The sequence below is a fragment of the Macaca mulatta genome, chromosome 18 (genome assembly GCF_049350105.2).
Source record: "Macaca mulatta isolate MMU2019108-1 chromosome 18, T2T-MMU8v2.0, whole genome shotgun sequence".
In the NCBI taxonomy this organism is placed as follows: Eukaryota; Metazoa; Chordata; class Mammalia; order Primates; family Cercopithecidae; genus Macaca; species Macaca mulatta.
In genome coordinates, this window is record NC_133423.1 from 968215 (window position 1) to 989977 (window position 21763).

Here is a 21763-nt window from a genome sequence, read left to right on the forward strand (position 1 = left end):
CAGGCTGGAGTGCAGTGGCACACTCACGGCTCACTGCAGCCTCAACCTCTAGGGCTCAAGTGACCTTCTCACCTCAGCCACCCGAGCAGTTGGGACTACAGGCACATGCCACCATGCCCGACTAATTTTTGTATTTTTTTGTACAGACAGGGTTTCATCATGTTGCCCAGGTTGGTCTCAAACTCCTGGGCTCAAGCGATCCACCCACCTCAGCCTCTCGAAGTGCTGGATGACAGGCATGAACCACTGTGCCTGGCTAGATGCCTTTTATTTCTTTTTCTTGCCTGGCAGCTCTAACTAGAACTTCCAAAACTATGTCCAATAAGAGTGGTCAAAATGGGCATCCCTGTCTTGTTCCAGTTCTTAGGGAGAATGTTTTCAACTTTTCCCTATTCAGTATGATGTTGGCTATGGGTTTGTTGTATATGGCTTTTATTATTTTGAGGTATGTTTCTTCAATGTCTACTTTGTTGAGGGTTTTTATCATGAAGGGCAATTCCACATCATTTGAAATGATCATATGGTTTTTGTTTGTTTGTTTTGACAGCGTCTTGCTCTGTTGCCCAGGTTGGAGTGCAGTAGCATGATCTCGGCTCACTGCAACCTCCACCTCCCGGGTTCAAGCGATTCTCCTGCCTCAGCCTCCCGAGTAGCTGGGATTACAGACATGTGCCACCATGCCTGGCTAATTTTTGCATTTTTAGTAGAGACGGGGCTTCCCCATGTTGGCCAGGCTGGTCTTATACTCCTGACCACAGGTGATCCACCTGCCTCGGCCTCCCAAATTGCTGGGATTACAGGCATGAGCCACTGTGCCCAGCCATGGTTTTTAATTGTGTATGTGGTGAATCACATTTATTCATTTGTGTATGTTAAATCATCCTTAGATCCCTGAAAAATAAAACTCACTTGATTGTGGTGTGTTATCTTTTTGATGTGCTGTTGGATTTGTTTTGCTAGTGTTTTGTTCAGGATTTTTGCACCTACGTTCATCAGGGATATTGGCCTGTAGTTGTTGTTTTGGTTGTGTGCCTAGCTTTGGTATCAGGGTGATACTGGCTTTGTAGGCTGAGTTAGGGAGGATTTCCTCCTCCTTGATTTTTTGGAACAGTTTCAGTAGGATTGGTACCAATTCTTTGCATGTCTAGTAGAACTTGGCTGTGATTCTGTCTAGCCCTGGGCTTTTTTGTTGTTGGGAGATTCTTTTTATTACTGATTCAAGCTCAGCACTCACTATTGGTCTGTTCAGGATTTCTGTTTCTTCCTGGTTCAACCTTAGGAGTCTGTATGTTTCTAGGCCTTACCCATTTCCTCTAGGGTTTCTAGTTTGTGAACGTAGAGGTATTCACAGTAGTCTCTGAGGATCTTTTGCATTTCTGTGGTGTTAGTTGTACTGCCTCCATTTTTACTTCTGTTTATTTGCATCTTCATTTCTTCCTTAATCTAGCTATCAGTTTGTCAATTTTGCTTACTTTTTCAAAAAACCAACTTTTCATTTCATTGATCTTTGTATTTTTCTTTTGGTCTCAACTTCATTTAGTTCTGCCCTCGTATCTGTTATTTCTTCTGCTAGCTTTGACTTCGATTTGTTCTTATTTTTCTAGTTCCTTGAGGTGCAATGTTAGGTGGTTAATTTGTGATCTTTCTGTATGTTTAATGTAGGCATTTAATGGTATAAACGTCCCTTTTAGCACTGCTTTTATTGTATCCCAGAGATTTTGGTGTCTTGTGTCTCTGTTTTCATTTGTTTCAAAAAATAAATACTTAAGAGTAAGTTCACAGGGAGAAGCCCAATAGACACCCCTTTCTTCAGCTCATCATTGTGGACATCTCCAGGAACAGTACAACCCAACACTGAGAGCACAGCATCACTGACATTGTGGACATCACCAGATACATACAACCCAACACTGACAGCACAGCATCACTGACATTGTGGACATCACCGGGAACATACAACCCAACACTGACAGCACAGCATCACTGACATTGTGGACATCACCGGGAATGTACAACCCAACACTGACAGCACAGCATCACTGACATTGTGGACATCACCGGGAACGTACAACCCAACACTGAGAGCACAGCATCACTGACACTGTGGACATCACCGGGAACGTACAACCCAACACTGACAGCACAGCATCACTGACATTGTGGACATCACCAGATACATACAACCCAACACTGACAGCACAGCATCACTGACATTGTGGACATCACCAGATACATACAATCCAACACTGACAGCACAGCATCACTGCTGTGATGTTCCTGCCAAAAAAAGCAAGTCCTGGGAGGCTGAGACGGGCGGATCACGAGGTCAGGAGATTGAGACCATCCTGGCTAACATGGCGAAACCCTGTCTCTACTAAAAACACAAAAAATTAACTGGGTGTGGTGGTGGCGCCTACAGTCCCAGCTACTCGGGAAGCTGAGGCAGGAGAATGGCGTGAACCCGGGAGGCGGAACTCACAGTGAGCCGAGATGGCTCCACTGCACTCCACTGCACTCCAGCCTGGGTGACAGAGCAAGACTCTGTCTCAAGAAAAAAAAAAAAGCAAGTCCTAAATGTGATCATGAGGAAACACCAGACAAACCCGAACTGAAGAACGTTCCACAAAATAACGGCTGTACTCCTCAAAATTAGGGCCACAAAGGCTCAAGGAAGCCCAAGAGCTGCTCCAGGCCATGGGATTGAGGGTGACCGGTAAACATAACAAGTGCCTCTGCAACAGACCCTTTGCCATAAAGGACATCCCTGGGGCAAATGGCACACCTCAAAGAGCCCTGAGGATGAACTGACATCAGGGCTGGCTTCCCAAGTGTGCTGCCATGTGGGCATGGGGGCCTCATGCTCAGTTAACATTCCGTTGTTACCATCTTTTTTTTGAGACAGGGCCTCACCGTGGCCCAGGACGGAGTGCAGCGACTATTCACGGGTGCAATCACCGTGGCCCAGGACGGAGTGCAGCAACTGTTCACGGGTGCAATCACCGTGGCCCAGGACGGAGTGCAGCGACTGTTCACGGGTGCAATCGCCGTGGCCCAGGACGGAGTGCAGCGACTGTTCACGGTACAATCGCCGTGGCCCAGGACGGAGTGCAGCGACTGTTCACGGGTGCAATCGCCGTGGCCCAGGACGGAGTGCAGCGACTGTTCACGGGTGCAATCGCCGTGGCCCAGGACGGAGTGCAGCGACTGTTCACGGGTGCAATCGCCGTGGCCCAGGACGGAGTGCAGCGACTGTTCACGGGTGCAATCGCCGTGGCCCAGGACGGAGTGCAGCGACTGTTCACGGGTGCAATCGCCGTGGCCCAGGACGGAGTGCAGCGACTCTTCACGGGTGCAATCGCCGTGGCCCAGGACGGAGTGCAGCGACTCTTCACGGGTGCAATGGCCGTGGCCCAGGACGGAGTGCAGCGACTCTTCACGGGTGCAATCGCCGTGGCCCAGGACGGAGTGCAGCGACTCTTCACGGGTGCAATGGCCGTGGCCCAGGACGGAGTGCAGCGACTCTTCACGGGTGCAATCGCCGTGGCCCAGGACGGAGTGCAGCAACTATTCACGGGTGCAATCGCTGTGCTTGCAGCCTCAAATCCCAGACTCCAGTGATCCTCTTGCCTCAGTCTCCTGAGCACCAACAGCACGTGCCACTGCACCTGACACTACACCAAAATTTAACAGTGGGTGTCTCTGGGAGCTGAGACTACAGGGGGCTTTTGTTTCTTTCATTCTGTTGGTATCTGTTTTACATTTTTCAACAAACAATATGTATTCCTTTTGTAAAAAAAAAAAAGTATGAAATCATTTTTAGGAATACAGAGTGAAGGGCCGAGCGCGGTGGCTCACGCCTATAATCCCAGCACTTTGGGAGGCCGAGGCGGGCGGATCACAAGGTCAGGAGATGGAGACCATCCTGGCTAACATGGTGAAACCCCGTCTCTACTAAAAATACAAAAAACTAGCCGGGCGAGGTGGCAGCGCCTGTAGTCCCAGCTACTCGGGAGGCTGAGGCAGGAGAATGGCGTGAACCCGGGAGGCGGAGCTTGCAGTGAGCTGAGATCAGGCCACTGCACTCCAGCCTGGGGGACAGAGCGAGACTCCGTCTCAAAAAAAAAAAAAGAAATACAGAGTGAATTTATTTCCGTATCTTGCCAGCATCCACATGTATTTATGATCTTTGAGTCCACAGTAGAGGAGCAGCACAGAAGGGTGACTACAGTCAATAATAATTTAATTGTATATTTAAAAATAACTAAAAGAAATATAACTGGATTGTTTGTGACACAAAGTATAAATGCTTGAGGGGACGGGTGCCCCAGTCTCCATGATGTGCTTTTTCACGTCTGTATCAAAACATCTCATGTACCCCTAAATATATACACCTACTATGTGCCCATGATAATTAAAAGTAAAAATAAATTGACTGGGCACGGTGGCTCACGCCTGTAATCCCAGCACTCTGGGAGGCCGAGGCTAGTCGATCACGAAGTCAGGAGATCGAAACCACCCTGGCTAACACAGTGAAACCCCGTCTCTACTAAAAAATACAAAAAATTAGCCGGGCGTGGTGGCGGCGCCTGTAGTCCCAGCTACTTGGGAGGCTGAGGCAGGAGAATGGTGTGAACCTGGGAGGCGGAGCTTGCAGTGAGCCGAGATTGCGCCACTCACTCCAGCCTGGGTGACAGAGCGAGACTCTGTCTCAAATAAAATAAAAAATAAAAATAAATTTTAAAAAATTATAATCAGGAAACACTGATCATGACCCATCCTCCCCAGTTCCCTCCCTTCCCATGTCACAAGCCAGGAACCAAAAGGTCTCTGCTCCCCTTACCCTGGCCTGGGCGGCACCGGCCTGTCCTTCCTCTAGCTCCGGCCGTCTCCCTACCCCTCTGTCCCCTCATTCTTCCCCCATAATACACTCAAGCCCTCTCTCCTTCAAGGCAGCTGGCAAATTTTCAAAGTACCTGAAGTTTCTGATGTAAAACCAGGTTTTCCTTCTGGACAAATGGCGTGGGGAAGAAAACTGGACTTCTATTCCTACGAGAGGGTCTCAGGCCCTTAGAGCTAGAGATTCTGTACTAAACATAACACTGGAAAAAATCAACCCAGGGAAGTCACCTGTAGAGCAGAGGTTCTAATGCTGGCCTCATCCTCAGACCACCAAGGGGGCTCTGCCCCGTCTCCAGGCCCAGGTGTCTTCCAACAGCAGGTGTTTCAGATGCGTAGCCAAGGCTGACAGGCATTGTGCTGGATGTTGAGTCCAGTCTTTTGGGGGCCTACAAGGGGTGATTACGTTCCCCTGTCTACCTCAAAATGTTCTGTTTGTAGAGTTGCTTACTGGGCCATCTGCATTACCAAGGAACAGTGAACCAGAAGCTTGAAGTGGCCGACAGTCGGGTTTCAGGAGCCCCCAGGGTATGTGCCCTGAGGTTTGAGATCCATTGACCTACACTAACAAGGTAAGAGACAGTGACTCAGGAGAGCTTCTCAGATTGAAAGCCTGTGAAGTCGTTTCATGTTTCATCAGCAGTTTCACCTTGACAGGTACTTGTAAAAGCTCACAAGGTTGATCTGAGGACTTCACTGGATCAGGTATTTGTAAAAGCTCATGAGGTTGACCTGAGGACTTCACTGGATCAGGTACTTGTAAAAGCTCACAAGGTTGATCTGAGGACTTCACTGGATCAGGTACTTGTAAAAGCTCATGAGGTTGACCTGAGGACTTCACTGGATCAGGTACTTGTAAAAGCTCACAAGGTTGATCTGAGGACTTCACTGGATCGGTGCCTCCCAAACTTCTGGGTGTTCAGTGTGCGTGCACGTCAGCCAGGGAGCTGCGGAAAACCCCACGAGTGGGCCCATTCAGGAGGGGGTGAGCTTCCGTGTCCCTAATCTGGAGGCCTAAGCCAGTTTTCTCTGAAACGTGCCCACACTCCACTTTCTAGGAGGCACTGAGCCGACGCCTGGTTGGATTCCCTGCAGGCGCTTCACCTCTCCCTGGGCCTCAGTTTCCTTATTTGAAAACTAAGAACAACTCTGTGAGACTGCTAGGGATGACAATACCACATCTGGCACAGGTGTGGAGGTCTGGGCAGCAGCCTGGCGCTCTCTGGGCCTAACTCTACCTTCCACTCCCTCTGCCCACTCCTTTTTGTCCCTTCTGGTCTCTGTCCTCACAGCTCTAGACACTAGTCCCTGTCAGATGTGCTAGAAGGGACCTGAGACAAATTGATGGCAACAACCTGTTTTGTAACAATAAGTTGCTAAAAACAATAAAACACAGCCTGGGCACATCAGATGCATGCAAAGGACACACCACTGAGGGTGTTCTCTCCTTGTTTAACACCTTTCCCAAGCTGGGGGGCGGGGGGTGGGTTAACACAAAGCACTCAGAGCAGTGCCGGACCTGTGAAGCAGTACTGCATGGCAGACTGTCTTTACTCTGCTGTGGCCCCTATGCACCTGCCTCAGGCTCTGTCTTCCACGGTGACAGGCTGTTCTCTGATAAAGTCACCACCACTGAGGTGTTAATGTCTAGTAGAGTTAACCTGATACCCATCTTGCCACATCTGGATTTGAATTGGGGAATTCTCAGTGATTTTATCTGTCAGGATGCTTTGCCTGCAACTAACAAAAGGACTAAGTGAACTTATCGTTAACAACGAAGACCCTCATCATCCCACTCAAGAGAAGAAAAGGGGCAGGAGATTGTCTCCCACCTCGCTGGCACCAGGCCCAGCTTTCTCTGCCGTCTCACACCTCACTGGCACCAGGCCCGGCAAAAGCCATCTCACACCTCACTAGAACCAGGCCTGGCTTTCTCTGCTGCCTCACACCTCGCTGGCACCACACCCGGCTTTCTCTGCCATCTCACACCTCGCTGGCACCACGCCCGGCTTTCTCTGCCGTCTCACACCTCGCTGGCACACCTTGAAGCAAGTATTGAGAGGCAGGAAAAGCGGCAGTCGCTTCTCACAGGCCAAAGTGCCCATTTCTACACCCGGTGTTGGCAAGAACTCAGGAGCCTGAGGTGGGAGGATGGCATGAGCCTGGGAGGTTGAGGCTGCAGTGAGCCATGATCACGCCACTACACTCCAGCCTGGGCAACAGACCTGTCTCAAAACAAAAAACCCTCTCTCAAAAAGAGAAAGAATGGAGGTTCCCTGATGCCTTTGCTTTGAGGGAGGACCTTGTGTCTACCAGATCCGTGAACATTTGCTGCCCAGCTGGATTTCGGTTAGCAAGGAAGAAGTGGGTGACCAGTCTCCTCCATGCCATAGAGCCTCAGACCCCAAGGAGTGCGTGGAGAACACTGGAACCTTCATCATAACGACAGACAGTCCCAGTCCTGAGCACCTCGGCCAAGTTCCTGAGTCCTCCAAGCTCTGGCAACTTCATCTATAGAATGGGGTTGCCAGTACCCACCTCACAGGGTGGCTGTGAGGATGAGTGAGTCTGCACAGACAGGCCCAACAGTGTCTGGACCCGGCACACACTGGCACGCAGTAGCTTTTACCACCATTCTTCTTAGCATTGTCTCCTTTTCCTCAAGGGCCTTCTTTAATTAAGCCACTCAGTATTTACCTGCATAAATATTAATGTTTTTGATACAGCATGCTGCCCAGACCCCCAGGATTTCAGATAAGGAGCTGCAGACCTGTGTATACTTTTCAGAAGTGATATAAATGTAAATGAGATTATAGGTTTGTCTTTGTTGAGATCTTCGAATAAGAGCTATTTGTACACTTTTAATACATTATTATTATTATTTGAGTCAATCTCCTTTTTTTTCTTAAGAGACAGGGTCTTGCTATGTTTCCCAGGCTGGCCCCAAGCGTCTCAACACAAGTAATCCTCCCACCACAGCCTCCCATGCGCGTGCCTGGCTCAGTCTTCATTTTGAGTCTTCATTTCAGTTTGGGTGCTCCAGGGCCTGACGTCCACGGGTGGTGCTGCAATGTGAGGCCTCACATGGTCCCCTCAGGCGCTGGCACAGCACTGACCCTGTTCCCTGCCCGGCAGTGCCGTGGAGGTACCTGCAGAGCTGGCATTCTGCTGACATGGCCCCCTCAGGTGCTGGCACAAGCACTGGCCCTGTTCCCCGCCCAGCAGTGCCGTGAAGGTACCTGCAGAGCTGGCATCCTGCTGACATGGCCCCTCGGGCGCTGGCACAAGCACTGACCCTGTTCCCCGCCCCGCAGTGCCGTGTAGAGCTGGCATTCTGCTGTTTTCTCATGGAGTCATCATGGTCAAGTACCAGAGCCTTGTAACCTGAAGTTATCTCGCTAGGGAAATACAAAAACGTTTTTTAGGATGTTGTGCTCGTAAATCACCACCATGCATTTCCCACATCAGGATGGGGAGGTCTCCTGCACATAAACGAATTCACACAGCCACGTTCCAGTAACACCAGATACAAAAGGCCTTGGCCTGACCCCAGCCCATGACGGTCGCCCAGCAAGAGTAAGCAGCAAACTGCTTGTTGGAAGTCAGGGAGATGTGCCGTTGGTCACTGCAGTTTCACCTCATTATCCTGACCTACATGATGATTAACCACAGACACGTACAACCCTTAACTGGACACCTCTTAACTGGCTACCAGAAACTCTAGAGCTAAACATCTGGCTCACGGTGTAATGGAAACATGAGCCTTTATGTGTGGTGGACACTTTGTAGCCCAATTTCTGGCTCCCTTTTTTTCTCTCTCTCCTACTCATACCATCATGTGGGATTTTATCTATCCTTACAAATTGTCTTAAATCCATCCTTCTTAGTTTAACTGGCCTTAGGCAGTGGCCTCTCTATTCTGATGTGGAGTATAAACAAATAATTTCCTAGATCTGAAAAAAATCTTGCTTCTGCCATTTGATGACTTGTAACAGCTTAGTCCCAGAGCACAAATGAAAAGAAAGACAAGGGAGTCAGCTTCCTGCAGCAGCATCTCCTACAGTCGTTCCTCCGCACAGTGCACATGCAGCTTTCTGGGTAGTGGCCTCGTCACTCACCCACAGACACTGTCTGCGGCACGTGGCCTGGATCCGGCGGTCAGCACGGCAGGCTGCTCAGTGCTGCAGATCTGCCATCCCTAGGACATTTCTCCTTTTGGGGAGGAGGCTGGCAGGGCACAGCACCTAAAGCCCCTGCTGCTTCCAGATTCTGCTCCTGCACCATGGGCACCTGTCATGTGCAAATGCTGGGACAGATGCCTTCCCTGTGCCGTCTTGATTCTCACAGCCCTGCTGCACCGGCAGAAAGCCGGTGGATGGGATGGCACTGACTCATAGTGCAGAACCTGACAGAATCGAGAGAATTCTGAATTTAGAACCTGACAGCTGACAGGGGCTGGGGCATTAAGAGGGAAGCCGAACTAAATAGTAGCTGACGAGGTACAGAATCTGTGTTTTCTCCTCTGATAAATCCCTGTGTCAGAGGTGACACAAAGAATTCAGTATAAACGAGTCACACTCTTCAGAAGGCAAAGACCAAGTCTGCTGCACATTGGGATGGATTAGAAAATACACTAGGTGGCCACAGGCACCAGGGGAAGTGTTACTACTTCAGGTGCGATGGAACCACGGCCAGAGCCAGGGTCACCAGGAAGCCCCAGTAAACCCGCCAACTCACTTTCTGCCCAACCTTGGCCTGAACCAGAAGGTGGAACCCGCTGCAGGAAGCCGTGCTAAAGAGGCCAGTCGCGGACGAAGTCCAAGTGCCTACTCAGCAGCTCCAGGGGGTTGGGAGGCCCTGGGGACCCTCTGCTCTCTCCAGGTTTGCAGGTTCAGTTCTCACCCCGGCCACTGCTGTGGCCTGACCCCTCGGGCCAAGCACTCACTGGCACCTGGCAGGGCTCTGCAGGTGGAGGTGGCCACGCCAGCATCTCAGAGACACTATTTTACCATTTTCTTTTTGTGAGAATCTGTGGTAAGATGGCCATTTATTTTTTACATTACACACAGTGTATGGGAAAAACAACAGTGACTTCTGTAGCAAACTGTGTTTAGATACACGGAAAAGCTAGAAAACGTCGACGTAACAGAAGAGCAGATGGTTTTAACTCCATCAACTGCCTCAACAAAGCCACATGCTGCGTCACGTGCCAATGCTTTTCCCTGCGAACGTGGGACAGGCAGAGCTGACGCCTCTCCATCTACTCCCTGCTGGCATTGCAGCCGCGGCCATCCTCCGTTGTGCCACCTCCTTTCTCTGCCTCCAACTCCTCTGCGTCCAGGGCGTAGCATTCGTACTCCGGGGCACCAACGAGGTCCGGGTCATCTTCCACCTCCTCGCCCGACAGGTAACTCTTGAGGGAGCTGTCCTGCTCCAGGCGGGGCCTGGCCCTCTTCCTTCCCTTTTTCATCTGCGTTGTCAGCTCAGCCGCATGCCCCTGCCACACCAGGCCCCCGAGCCCTTTATCTTTCCTCCTTTTGTACTCCATAATCTGCTTGTTGAGCGCCTCATGATTGATACCACACACGCTGGAGCTCGTGGCCGGCTCTGTGGTGCCACAGGATTGCGGGGCATCGGCGTCCCTGGGAAGGGAGAAGAGGAGCCTTCACACCAAGCACAAACGGAGCCCCCAATCCACAGTGTCATCGCCACAACAGCACATCACACTTCCTATGTCTGCTCGCCTGAGAACCCTCCCAACATCTGTCTGAGGGTAACTGGAGACAGGAGTGAAGGAAGGTGGGCTGTGGTTTCAACGTTCTCCAGCATCAGAAGCATTTGGCCAGCACAGTCTAGATGCACCATCCTGTACGCAATAAATGCATTTGCGCCGGGCACGGTGGCTCACATCTGTAATCCCAGCACTTTGGGAGGCTGAGGTGGGCAGATCACGAGGTCAGGAGTTCAAGACCCGCCTGGCCAACATGGTGAAACCCCGTCTTCACTAAAAATACAAAAATTAGCTGGGCGTGGTAGCAGGCACCTGTAATCCCAGCTATTCGGGAGGCTGAGGCAGCAGAATCGCCTGAACCCAAGAGGCAGAGGTTGCAGTGAGCCAAGATCACGCCACTGTACTCCAGCCTGGGCAACAGACTGAGACTCTGTCTCGAGAAATAAAAAAAAATGCATTTGCAACTGCTTTCTCTAAGCATGGCCAGGGCCTCGGGCCAGTTAAACTAGTAGAATTACAGGTGAGGTCTATCAGATCTGCCACTTATTAGCCTTCATGAAGAGTCTATTCTTGGTGAACAGCACCTAATCAAGGCCATGTCACGGCCCCTGTATCATCCAAGGCTCCACTCTGGAAAGTCTCCAAACCCTGGGCTCAGCTCCCTGACCTGCCACCCCCACACTGCCCCTTGCTGACCCAATCAGGCCAGGCCTGCTACAGCATGGAGCTTTGCTTCCAGCTCAGGGATGTGCCTGGCAGGCTGGTTAAACCTAACTCTGGCAGGTGCCCAGGCGATGTTGACGCTGCTGTCTAAGGCCCACAGGCAAGACCTGCTCTAGCAGCTGCATGCTTGCAATGGGGCCCTCCACAAACATCCCAGCACCCGCAGGCTCTGTCAGGCACTACAAGTTTGGAAAAGATGTATATGTGTGTGCACATGCACAGGCCAAACTTCTGTGCCCCCAACCTGCTCTCCCAAGCCCCACCTCCCTCTACCTCCCTCCTCACACACGACTGACCCATCTATGATGTTTACTGCTTCCCGTCAGCTTCCCCTAGTGAAAGGCAGGTTCCAAAGACAGCTGCATCCTAAATGCTAGACCAGGGCCTGGCATACAGGGGGCACTCAATAACAACATGTTGAACGAATGAAGAGGACAAGAGGCCCTCTCCTCACTGAAGGAGTTATAGCAGACACCTCTGGTAGCCCGAGGCCCCCACTGTGTAAACGTGGCCAGGCCACAGCACAGGTCTATGAATATGGGCTGCCAGCCCTGCGGGCAAGTGCCACGGGGTCCATCAGGCTACTAGGGACGTGGAGCTGTGCAGCTGCTGGGGAAACGGCAATTCCACACCCAGGAATCCACCCCAGGGAATCAAAACATACGTCCACATGCATCACCTGAAATCATTTTGTACAAAGTCGTCTCTTTCATCCCGGGGTCCAAAGTCTGCGACTGCCAGTAACTTGTCAAGCTACAGAGGAACGCAGAGGGTAAACCAGTTAGCCACATCCCCACCGCCGTACTTACAGCCGGGCTCCATGTAACACCAGTGTTGTTAACTGCAGAGCTTTTGATCAGACTTTGCACAATTTCTTCTATTGAGTCTTCCCAAATACGAGGATCTGTTCAGTAGCCTGTGCTTTCAAATACCTTACTGTTACTTTTACATAACACGTTTTCTCCGATAACAAAGTGAGGCTTTTTAAAAACTACATTTTAGACTTGTAAATGTTAGTCAAATTTATGAAGAAACCAGTTAAGCATTAGTTGAATTAAATAACTAACCATTATCTGGTTTCCAAGGTAGTTTTGCAAAATGCTTCAGTTTTGCCACAGAATTTGTGTGCTTGGGGGGAGAAAAGCCTCCAAGCAAGACAAGGTAAAAGATGATGGGGACAGTCACAAAGCCAGGAGCCTAAACTACAAGAGAAAACTGCTCCTCAGCCAGGCTCATGGGATGCCATCCACACCATGGCAATGGCCCACAAGCCCTGCTGGACGCTGCATTCCACCCGAACCCTGGCCTGCCTGTCCCCGGCCTCTGGGGGTGTCCTCATCCTGCTCCAAGCACAGCATGCACCCTCCCCTGTCCAGTGACTATTCTGGAAGTGAACCCGCAACACCTGATGGGACCTCCCTCCCAGAGACAGGAGCCTGCGGTGCTGAGCTCAGAGACTGGCACGTCCTCTCCAGGGAATGCCTTGCTGATGCCCTCGCAGCACTGTCCTTGATTCCTTACAGCAGGGACTATAACGTCACTCCCTCGCTTCTTTTGCTAGCAAGGGAAATCACATATCTGTCAAGCTTATTACTTGTACAAAGTTTTTAGTGTTACCTATACACTGATTAATAAAAACCAAAAATGTCAAACTGCATCTTTTTCTTCTGGGGATCCAAATACTGTCTGTCCTATACTGAATAACAGTTACCTATAATACTGCAAACGCTACTCGCTGATTTTTGACGGAGTTTTTGAAGGTATAACATACCTTAATAACTACCAGATAACCACCACCCAGGGAAGTATATATTTACGTGTTTTTAATCTTTATAGCTAAACCATCTCTAAAGCAAGGAAAATGATAAAAGCACTTACAGTTATAGGACAGACCTAAGTCTCATAAGCCCTGATGGTGTGAAACGAGAGTGGACTGATCCATGTTGAGAGGTGGGAGGGAGAGACAGGCGTGGGAGGGAAACTCTGGCCGTGTGAAATTTATACCCTAGTTAGAGCTACAGTGATAAGCATTAAAAAATTAAAACCGGAAAGAGCAATTACCTCTGGGGACCTGGGCTGGGAACAGCGGCACAGGAGCAAGGGAAAGGCTTTTCATTTGCACCCTTCTTTCATGACTTTTCATTTGTTCCCTTCTCAATGGTTTCTTCCCTTTTTTTTTTTTTTTTTTTTTTTTTGACACGGAGTCTCTCACTCTGTCGCCCAGGCTGGAGTGCAGTGGTGCAATCTCGGCTCACTGCAACCTCCGCCTCCCCAGTTCAATCGACTCTTCTGCCTCGGCCTCCCGCGCGGCTGAGACTACAGGCACGCGCCACTATGACCGGCTAATTTTTTTGTATTTTTAGTAGAGACGGGGTTTTGCTGAATTGGCCAGGCTAGTCTCAAACTCCTGACCTCGTGATCCACCTGCCTCGGCCTCCCAAAGTGCTGAGATTACAGGCTTGAGCCACTGCACCCCGCCTCTTCTCTTTTTTAACTGTGCATTATCTTTTCAGGATTTAAAATTTAAATTTAAAATTTTATTCATATAAGCATTTATGTTATAAAAAGTTAATTATTACCTGGGCCCGGTGGCTCACACCTATAAATCCCACCACTTTGGGAGGCCGAGGCAGAAGGATCACTTCAGGCCAGGAGTTGAAGACTAGCCTGGACAATACAGCAAGACCCTGTCTCCAATAAAAAAAATAAAAATTTTAAAAGTTTAAAAAGTTTTTTTGAAACCTTACCTCAGCGAGAGCTGCACTTTTCTTGTCTTTAACAAACACTATAGGTGGCACATTCCTCACGGTCTGCTGGGACATCAGGAGGTGCCTGGGAGAGAGAATGCACAGAGCCTCACAGCTGTGCCGTGACGCTCAGTGGAGAGGTGTGACGGTGCTGAACACAAGATTCAAGATGTCACTAAGAGGCAGGAGTGAGATTTAGTGTATTACTCAGAAATGAAAACGGCAGCCCAGAAGAGTCATCTTCAGCCACAACTACCACATCACAAAAGGATGCAAAATGCATCCTAACTGCAATTTCCTTTACTTTTCTCAATGCAACTTGTGAGATCTGTATAAATCACCCGACCTGAACTCATCACCATGGCCGTGGGCTCCAGCGTCTGTGCACTAACAGCCTGTCCTCCCACGCTCAGTGGACACGCCCTGGCACGACACGACCCTCAGGTTCCCAGATATTAGACACAGAAGTGATATTTGTATCACGCACATTACATAATACAGACCTAAGGCCAATGTAGGCACGGCACATATAACCAGTGAAAGCCGTGACCACAGACCTTTGGTACACAGCTATGGAAAACCTTGACCCTAAATCTTGGGTGACCCACAGGAGTTGGGAAGAGCGACATTCAGCTCAACTGAATTTTCTGATACGTAAAAATCGGAAAACAATGCTGTCTCAACACTTGTCAATAATCTCCATTTTCTTGGTTTTGTTAAACAGTAAGAAATGAAATGAACGTTCTCTGATATGCAGTTTCACAGAGCCCTGGGCATCATCATGCATGGTAACGATGCAGGGAAGCCAGGCAGGGTGCCTGGAACGAAGCCCACACGTGGCCACCTTGTCTACGTCTGTCCCCACCCTAAACATGGGGCATAATGAGAAGTGAGGCAGAAAGGAGGAATTCCAGTTCTGAGATTGCTGGTCAGTGAGCTGGATTTCTGCACTTTTTAAACTGAGGAGGAAACTGAATAATTTCTTTATCATCACCCAGCTCAGCAATTCCCAAAATTGTTGGTCCCAGGATCCTTTACAGTCTTAAAAATTACTGAAGATCCCAAAGAGCCGTTAGCTATGTGGGTTCTATCTACCAATATTTACCATACTAGAAACTAAAACTGAGAAATCTAAAAGCTATGTCCTTTTAAAGTCGCTTAAAAACCCACTAAATGCTTACATAGACATTTTTAACAAAAACAGAAAGTATATATTCCCCCCACAAAATCAATGAGAAGCATGGCATTGTTTACATATTTGCACATTCTCCAAGGCCAGCTTCACGGAAGACAGCTGGGATCTCATTGCTGTTTCTGCACTCTGTCCCTCCTCTCACTGAAATACAAGAAGAGCCAGCACAGTAGCTCATGCCTGTAATCTCAGCACTTTGGGAAGCTCAGGCCAGAGGATCGCTTAAGCCCAGGAGTTGGAGACCAGCCTAGGCAACATAGGGAGAGCCCATCTCTACAAAAAATACAAAATGAGCCAAGCATGGTGGCGCGCACCTGTGCTCCCGCTGTATGGGAGGCTGAGGCAGGAAGATCGCTTGAGCCTGGGAGGTTGAGGCTGCAGTGAGCCAAGACTGTGCCCCTGCACTCCAGCCTGGAGACAGAATGAGATCCTGTCTCAAAAAAAGCAAAACAAAAAAAAAAATCAGGCCTCCCAGATATGTGTTGGGAAAGAGAGAATTTAACAGCTCTGAGAAAAGTATGGATCTTCTTTGTCACAAAAATTCAACAAAAGTACTTTATTAAAGGTCAGTTGTTCCAGCCTGGCCAACATAATGAAACCTCATCTCTACTAAAAACACAAAGATTAGCTGGGCATGATGGTGGGCGTCTGTAATCCCAGCTACTCAGGAGGCTGAGGCATGATAATCGTTTGAACCCAGGAGGCAGAGGTTGCAGTGAGCCACTATCACTCCACTGCCCTCCAGCCTGGGCAACACAGCAAGACTCCATCTCAAATAAATAAATATATAAACAGCTGCAATGAGGAATCTGAAACCACACCAACGAACCTGTCGCGCTCTGCTACATTAAAACTCACCATCGGGCTCACACTGTGAATCTACCTCTCCGCGTGCGGTTTTGTAACCTCGTGCACTGGTCATTTGGAAAACAACAGTTCACCTAGTTATGCAGATTTTAAAAGCGTTGACACGGTTTACCACACGACAGCACGTTTCTTAAGGTCGGTGGCTGTCAATCTCATCAGAGGAGTCTCAAGTACCTAGACGTTGTCAGGCTCACAGTGGTGAATACAAGTTCCCTAAAATTCTGATTTTCACTTGAAAGCTTCAACTGTATCACTGGCAACAGATATGGTCCGTTGTTGGCTCTGGAGTGGTGGATTCACTCACTCATTTCTGAAGGAATGTCTGACAGACACCCAAACTGAACGGTGTGCTCACTACGTTTTTCTGTTCAGCACTCTCCAGACAGCAAGTCACGTACATGTACTTCCCATTACAAAAAATATTTAAAAGACATGCTCAAGGGTCAAGATTTAATACAATTAATAATGTTTTACAAACTGTCTCGGATTTTAATTTTTCTTGGAGAAACAGGGTCTTGCTCCACTGTCCAGGCTGGAAAGCAGGTACCTTCTCATGGCTCACTGCAACCTCCACCTCCTGGGCTCCAGTGATCCTCCTGCCACCACAAATTCCTGGGGTGACAGGAATCCAGGGGATACTTCCCACCTCAGCCTCCCGAGTAGGTGGGACTACATGTGTGTGCTGCCACTGTGCCTGGTTAACTTTTTAATTTTTTGTAGGAACGGGGTCTCGCCATCTTGCCCAAACTGGTCCTGAACTCCTGGCCTCAAGGGATCCTCCCGCCTCGGCATCCCGAGCTGCGGGGATTACAGGTGAGAGGCACCGTGTCGAGTCTCATCTGGGATATTCTTAAGTAAAAGTGACATCGTCTTTTACTCTAGGCTTGTGGCGTGGCGCCCCACTGCCCTGGCTGGCAGCATGGCACCAGCAGTCTTCCCTCACGGTTCCTGCATCCTCAGGGCAAATGTCAACACAGCAGGAGAGGTGAAACAACGTCTCACCCTAATGAACTCCCTGACAGGATCTCCAGATCCCTAGGGATCCTGGCACACTTTGAGAAATGCTAACCTACATTACAGCTTATATGAGAAAGGAAATTATACTATGAACTTCAAGAAAATGCTTCCAAAATTTTCTTTAAAAGAAAAAATACTCAACGAAAAGTTAAAGTTCACCTACAAGAGAAACAGCTGAGACACGGAGGGTGTGAGCAAAAAGCAAGTACATTCAGAAAGCAAAGGTCGTCACCTCATGGACGCGGCACTTCTCTGCAGGACAGCCTCCATGTGTGCGTTCTGCTCGGCAGAGAGCGTTGTCTTCCAGTACACTCGGCAGGCTGAGAAGTCTGGAGTCAGGGAAACCTGAGACCCCACCCCGCACAGGTCACTCTAGTTTTCATGGGTTTTCAAGACAAACAACATCCAGGAGATGAAAACCACAGCTGCGGACGCCCCTCCCACCCAAGCCAGGGCTCTGGCACATTGCTGGAGGCCACCACCTGCTGCCGCACACGCCCCCATGTGAAGTAGGGCCCCAGAACCCAAAACCTCCCTCCCCGCTTCACCAGGTCCTGCAAACCAAACCACCTGGTTTGCAGAACCAAACCGGAATCCTGACCCCACACTTGCCTCACAGCCACTTGCCCTGGGACGCTAATCAAAAATGCTTGATGCTGCCTTTTCTCCTCACAACTCAGAGTGGGCCAGAGGAAGTCATCGCCTGTACCTCTGTACTGAGGTACAGGCAGACGCATCCTCTTCCCAAGGCAGGCTTAGACCTACTACTATCTGACAACATGCCAGGTGCTGATGGTCACAGGACTCCCGCCTTCCAGTGAGACATCTGCCTCTGCACAGCAGACACCCACCATCTGTCTTCAGGGCTCCAATGACCAGACTGAGTATCACCTCTGCAACCCAGAACTAAGACTTTGTAAGTGCTCAGTGGCTTTTTTTTTTTTTTTGAGATGGAGTCTCGCTCTGTCGCCCAGGCTGGAGTGCAGTGGCGCGGTCTCGGCTCACAGCAACCTCCGCCTCCCGGGTTCAAGCCTCAGCCTCCCGAGTAACTGGGACTACAGGTGCCGCCACCACGCCGGGCTAATTTTTTGTATTCTTAGTAGAGACGGGGTTTTACTGTATTAGCCAGGATGGTCTTAATCTCCTGACCTCATGATCCACCCGTCTAGGCCTCCCAAAGTGCTGGGATTACAGGCGTGCGCCACCGCGCCCAGCCTAAAGCGTCTTTTTTCAATTGTCAGGCAAGACTGGGCCAGGTAAAGTGAGTGCCAGGCCTGCTGTCTCAACCCATTTCTTCTCTTTAGCCACGTAGCCTACCTTGGAAAGCTCCACGTTAAGGTCATACAGCTCCTGACTCACTTCCGGGGTGCACAGCAGGTCTGTCAGTGCCTTATAGAGGAGACCGTTCAGGGCCCTCACGCGCACATGGTCTTCCTTCCTGGTTTTCTTTGAGGTGGTCTTCATGAGGAATTCCAACTTGGATGGTTTGTAAGTCTCCATCAAGAACAAGAGCACACCCCAAGGTCAGCGTTACAACTCCAAACTCACCAACTCACACGACAGGGGCTGGGGAGGGCTGGACGGGCAGCCTCTCAGCTGGATGAGCGGCTATCACTCTTAGCTGCCTCAGCTTTCATTAAGATAAAGTTGGATAAACCGGGATCCTTTTAGATTTTTACCTGGTAACCCTCCAAGATTAAAAGTACTGCAAGTAAATATTTTCTCAAAAAAAGTTTTTGTTGAGATATAATTCACATACCATAAAGTTCACCCTGCCAAAGGGAATAATTCAGTAATTTTTAGTATAAGTGATGTATTTATTTTTCAGAATGGGAGCCATATATTGCATAAACTTCTATGGTACACACACTAAAAACTAAATGGATACTACCATATTATAATTTGATAAAAGATACGACTTTCTGGAGAACATTAATGTCGGTACTTTTTTTTTTTTTTGGAAAAGGTAAAAACTCCATGTTGCCAATGGCATGCAGTCGCATCCACACAGACACTGTCCCCTCCAATACAGAAACGGAAAGACCTCCAGGTGAGAATTTTGCCAACTTTTAAACCTTCACTCCCATCAAGATTATAAAGTGGCTCATGGTTTATACTCACCAAGTGAGAGCCCAAGGAAGGACCTTCATACCAAAACTTTTTTCTTTGGGGAGAAAATAAGCATTATGTTAGTGATGGCAAAGTCAAAAAGTTACATAAGCTAATTTAAGAGGTTATGATACCATAACTGTTTGTAAGGGGCTAAACTTAGACGTTATGTTACTGTCCATCTTAAAAAATTTCAGTATTTAATTGACAACAACATGGGTTGTGGGGAAGAGGCTGAAGATGGTTTTAATTCAACCTCATATTCTCACCTAAATTCTACTTCTAGTCCCAAGGTTTGAGGGAAAGACACCCACCAAACTGCACAGAAACACTGTACTCTAATTGATCAAGACGTTTCCCATGGAAGTTCAGGTAAAGGATTCGGATGCTGTCACAGGCATAGACTGAGACTGAACAATTAAGCAAATGAAAGGTGGCAGTCACGCTCACTACTGGAGTGGGACTTACAGATAAGCAAGGAGGGGAGGCTAGAATGATCCACACAGTAGGTTCTGGAGTTGGAGACAGATGGTTATACATAAAAATGTTTATAGGTGCATATTTACACGAGGGTGAACAGGAACACATATATCCTTTCATCAGACGAGATGGCCTAAAGACAGACACCCCAGAAGCAATGAACACACCCAGCACCCATGGTTTCTAATCTCTCTCTCCAATAAAAGGAACGAGGGCTCCTTGGAGAAATGGCTGATTTTAGGGCTGCGGTAGGAAACACACAAGATGAGCCTGGAGCATCTTGTAGTGCCAGAAAGCAGGTAAGTGTTTAACACACACAAAAACCCAGCAAAATGCCATAATGACAAGGGTATGGTAACAGCACATAGGAGCTTAGAGAGCTGCTAAGGGCCAGAGCTGGAAACATTTGAACAAAACTAAGTAACACAGGATTATAACCCACGAGTTCTTGGTGATATGAATTAATTAATAAATGGGGTGAAGAGACACATCCTCTCTGCAGAATGCAAATCACTTAGGACAAAATTCCCCACTCCTTAGGCATGGGCTGCACACAGCGACGTTCTCCTAGAGTACAGTAAGGGGGCAAAAAGAGTAACTTTAAGGTAGAGAAACCTGGCAAGCACCTCACGCAGGGGATCACGGCCAACGTGGACCCTGGATACGGTGCGATGAGAATGGCCTTTACCTCCAGTCTTCCTCCCCAAAATCCATAATCCACATCTAAGCATTAAAAAAAACAGGCACATTCCAACAGAGGGGCATCCTGCAAAGCACCTGACCAGTACCCCTCCAAACTGGCACAGCCATCAAAAACAGGGACAGTCTGGGACACTACTCCAGCCTAAGGAAACAAGACAATTCAATGTAACGTGGACCTTGGGTGGGGACCTGGGACAGCAAGGGACGGCACGCAGAACCAAGGAAAAGTGAATAAAGTACAGGCTTCAGTTAGCAACAATCTATCAATATCGGCTGGAGAAGCTAAAGTCCGACGTTAATACAGGGGGAGCTGGGTGCCAGGACACATGATCTCGGTACTATTTTTGCAATTTTCTGCAGGGTCTAAAACTGTCTTAAAAGTAGTGTATTAAAGTAGAAAACATACACCCATCTACCATACTTAGAAGAACTAAAAGCAGCGTGAAAAGCCATTATATTTTATTGTACTTATCTTTCATCATTTAAACATACTAATTACCATGACAAGCTTTAGTCTTCAAATTAACTCCACACAGAAAGTCAACATTAGCAACGAAATTCTTATATTTTTTCATTTTTCCTCATTTCCTGAAACTAATCTCCTGAAAAATACGTCCGGTGACAAGAATAAAAATAAACACACATTGTCACTTTGTTTTTTTAACCCGACACACGTCCACGAACAGAAAAACTGCGAATGTTGACAGTGAGAGCTGAACTGCTGCAGACCCCAGGAGTCAGGAACTGGCGACCCAAGCCGCGTGGGCGCAAGAACGCGGGTGGGCGGACACCGCAACCCGGGGACACCGCCCCCCAGGGAACACCGCGCCCGAGGACACCAAACCCCGCCGCATTACTTGGTTTTCGAGGCAAATTTCTTGAGCCAGTTCTTGCAGAAGACAGCAGAGCCGTGCACTCCCCGCGCGCAGCCCGGAAGGAGTGCAGCATCCCGGCTACGGAGCAGGCCCCGGAGACCCGCGCGGGAGCCCCACAGCCCGCCCGCCACAGCCCACATGGCGCGGCGCGAAGACCCGGCGCAACCAGGGAGACAACGGGCGCAGGCGCGGAGCGACGACAGACGCGAGGCTGGCGGCGTGTGGGCGGGGCGACGGCGCGGAGCGCAAGGACGACATACGCCGGGCAGGCGGCGTGTGGGCGGGGCGATGGCGCAGGGCAGGGCGAGGACAGACGCGAAGTAGACGGCGTGTGGGCGGGGCCACAGCCCGGGGCGGGGTGAAGCCTGGGTACATGGCGGGCGGGGCTACGGCGGCGGAGGGGCGAAGGCCGGAGGCTGGCGGT

General features: G+C 49.4%; 1 protein-coding gene across 2 annotated transcripts; it reads right to left on the reverse strand.

The window, feature by feature from the left end:
• Nucleotides 1–9907: 9907 nt before the first annotated feature.
• Nucleotides 9908–21514, reverse strand: RBFA (ribosome binding factor A). Of its 2 annotated transcripts, XM_001089856.5 has the most exons (7): nucleotides 21322–21514; nucleotides 19295–19337; nucleotides 18491–18667; nucleotides 17406–17518; nucleotides 14098–14182; nucleotides 12030–12103; nucleotides 9908–10538 (listed from the first exon to the last, which is right to left on the reverse strand). In XM_001089856.5, exons 1-7 carry the CDS (start codon nucleotides 21477–21479, stop codon nucleotides 10157–10159), a joined length of 1032 nt encoding a protein of 343 aa, XP_001089856.3. In that variant the 5' UTR covers nucleotides 21480–21514; the 3' UTR covers nucleotides 9908–10156. The 2 variants fall into 2 exon arrangements, with proteins under 2 accessions (XP_001089856.3, XP_028693740.1); XM_028837907.2 differs by lacking the exon at nucleotides 14098–14182.
• Nucleotides 21515–21763: the final 249 nt, after the last annotated feature.

Excerpts from the sequence above, each read along its gene's own strand:
- RBFA (XM_001089856.5), bottom strand. The coding sequence starts at position 21,479 with ATGTGGGCTGTGGCGGGCGGGCTGTGGGGCTCCCGCGCGGGTCTCCGG. Across the intron at positions 19,338-21,321 it reads AAATTTGCCTCGAAAACCAA|AAAAAAGTTTTGGTATGAAG; the intron begins GTAATGCGGCGG and ends TTCTCCCCAAAG. Across the intron at positions 17,519-18,490 it reads TTAACGTGGAGCTTTCCAAG|GTTTCCCTGACTCCAGACTT; the intron begins GTAGGCTACGTG and ends GTGGGGTCTCAG.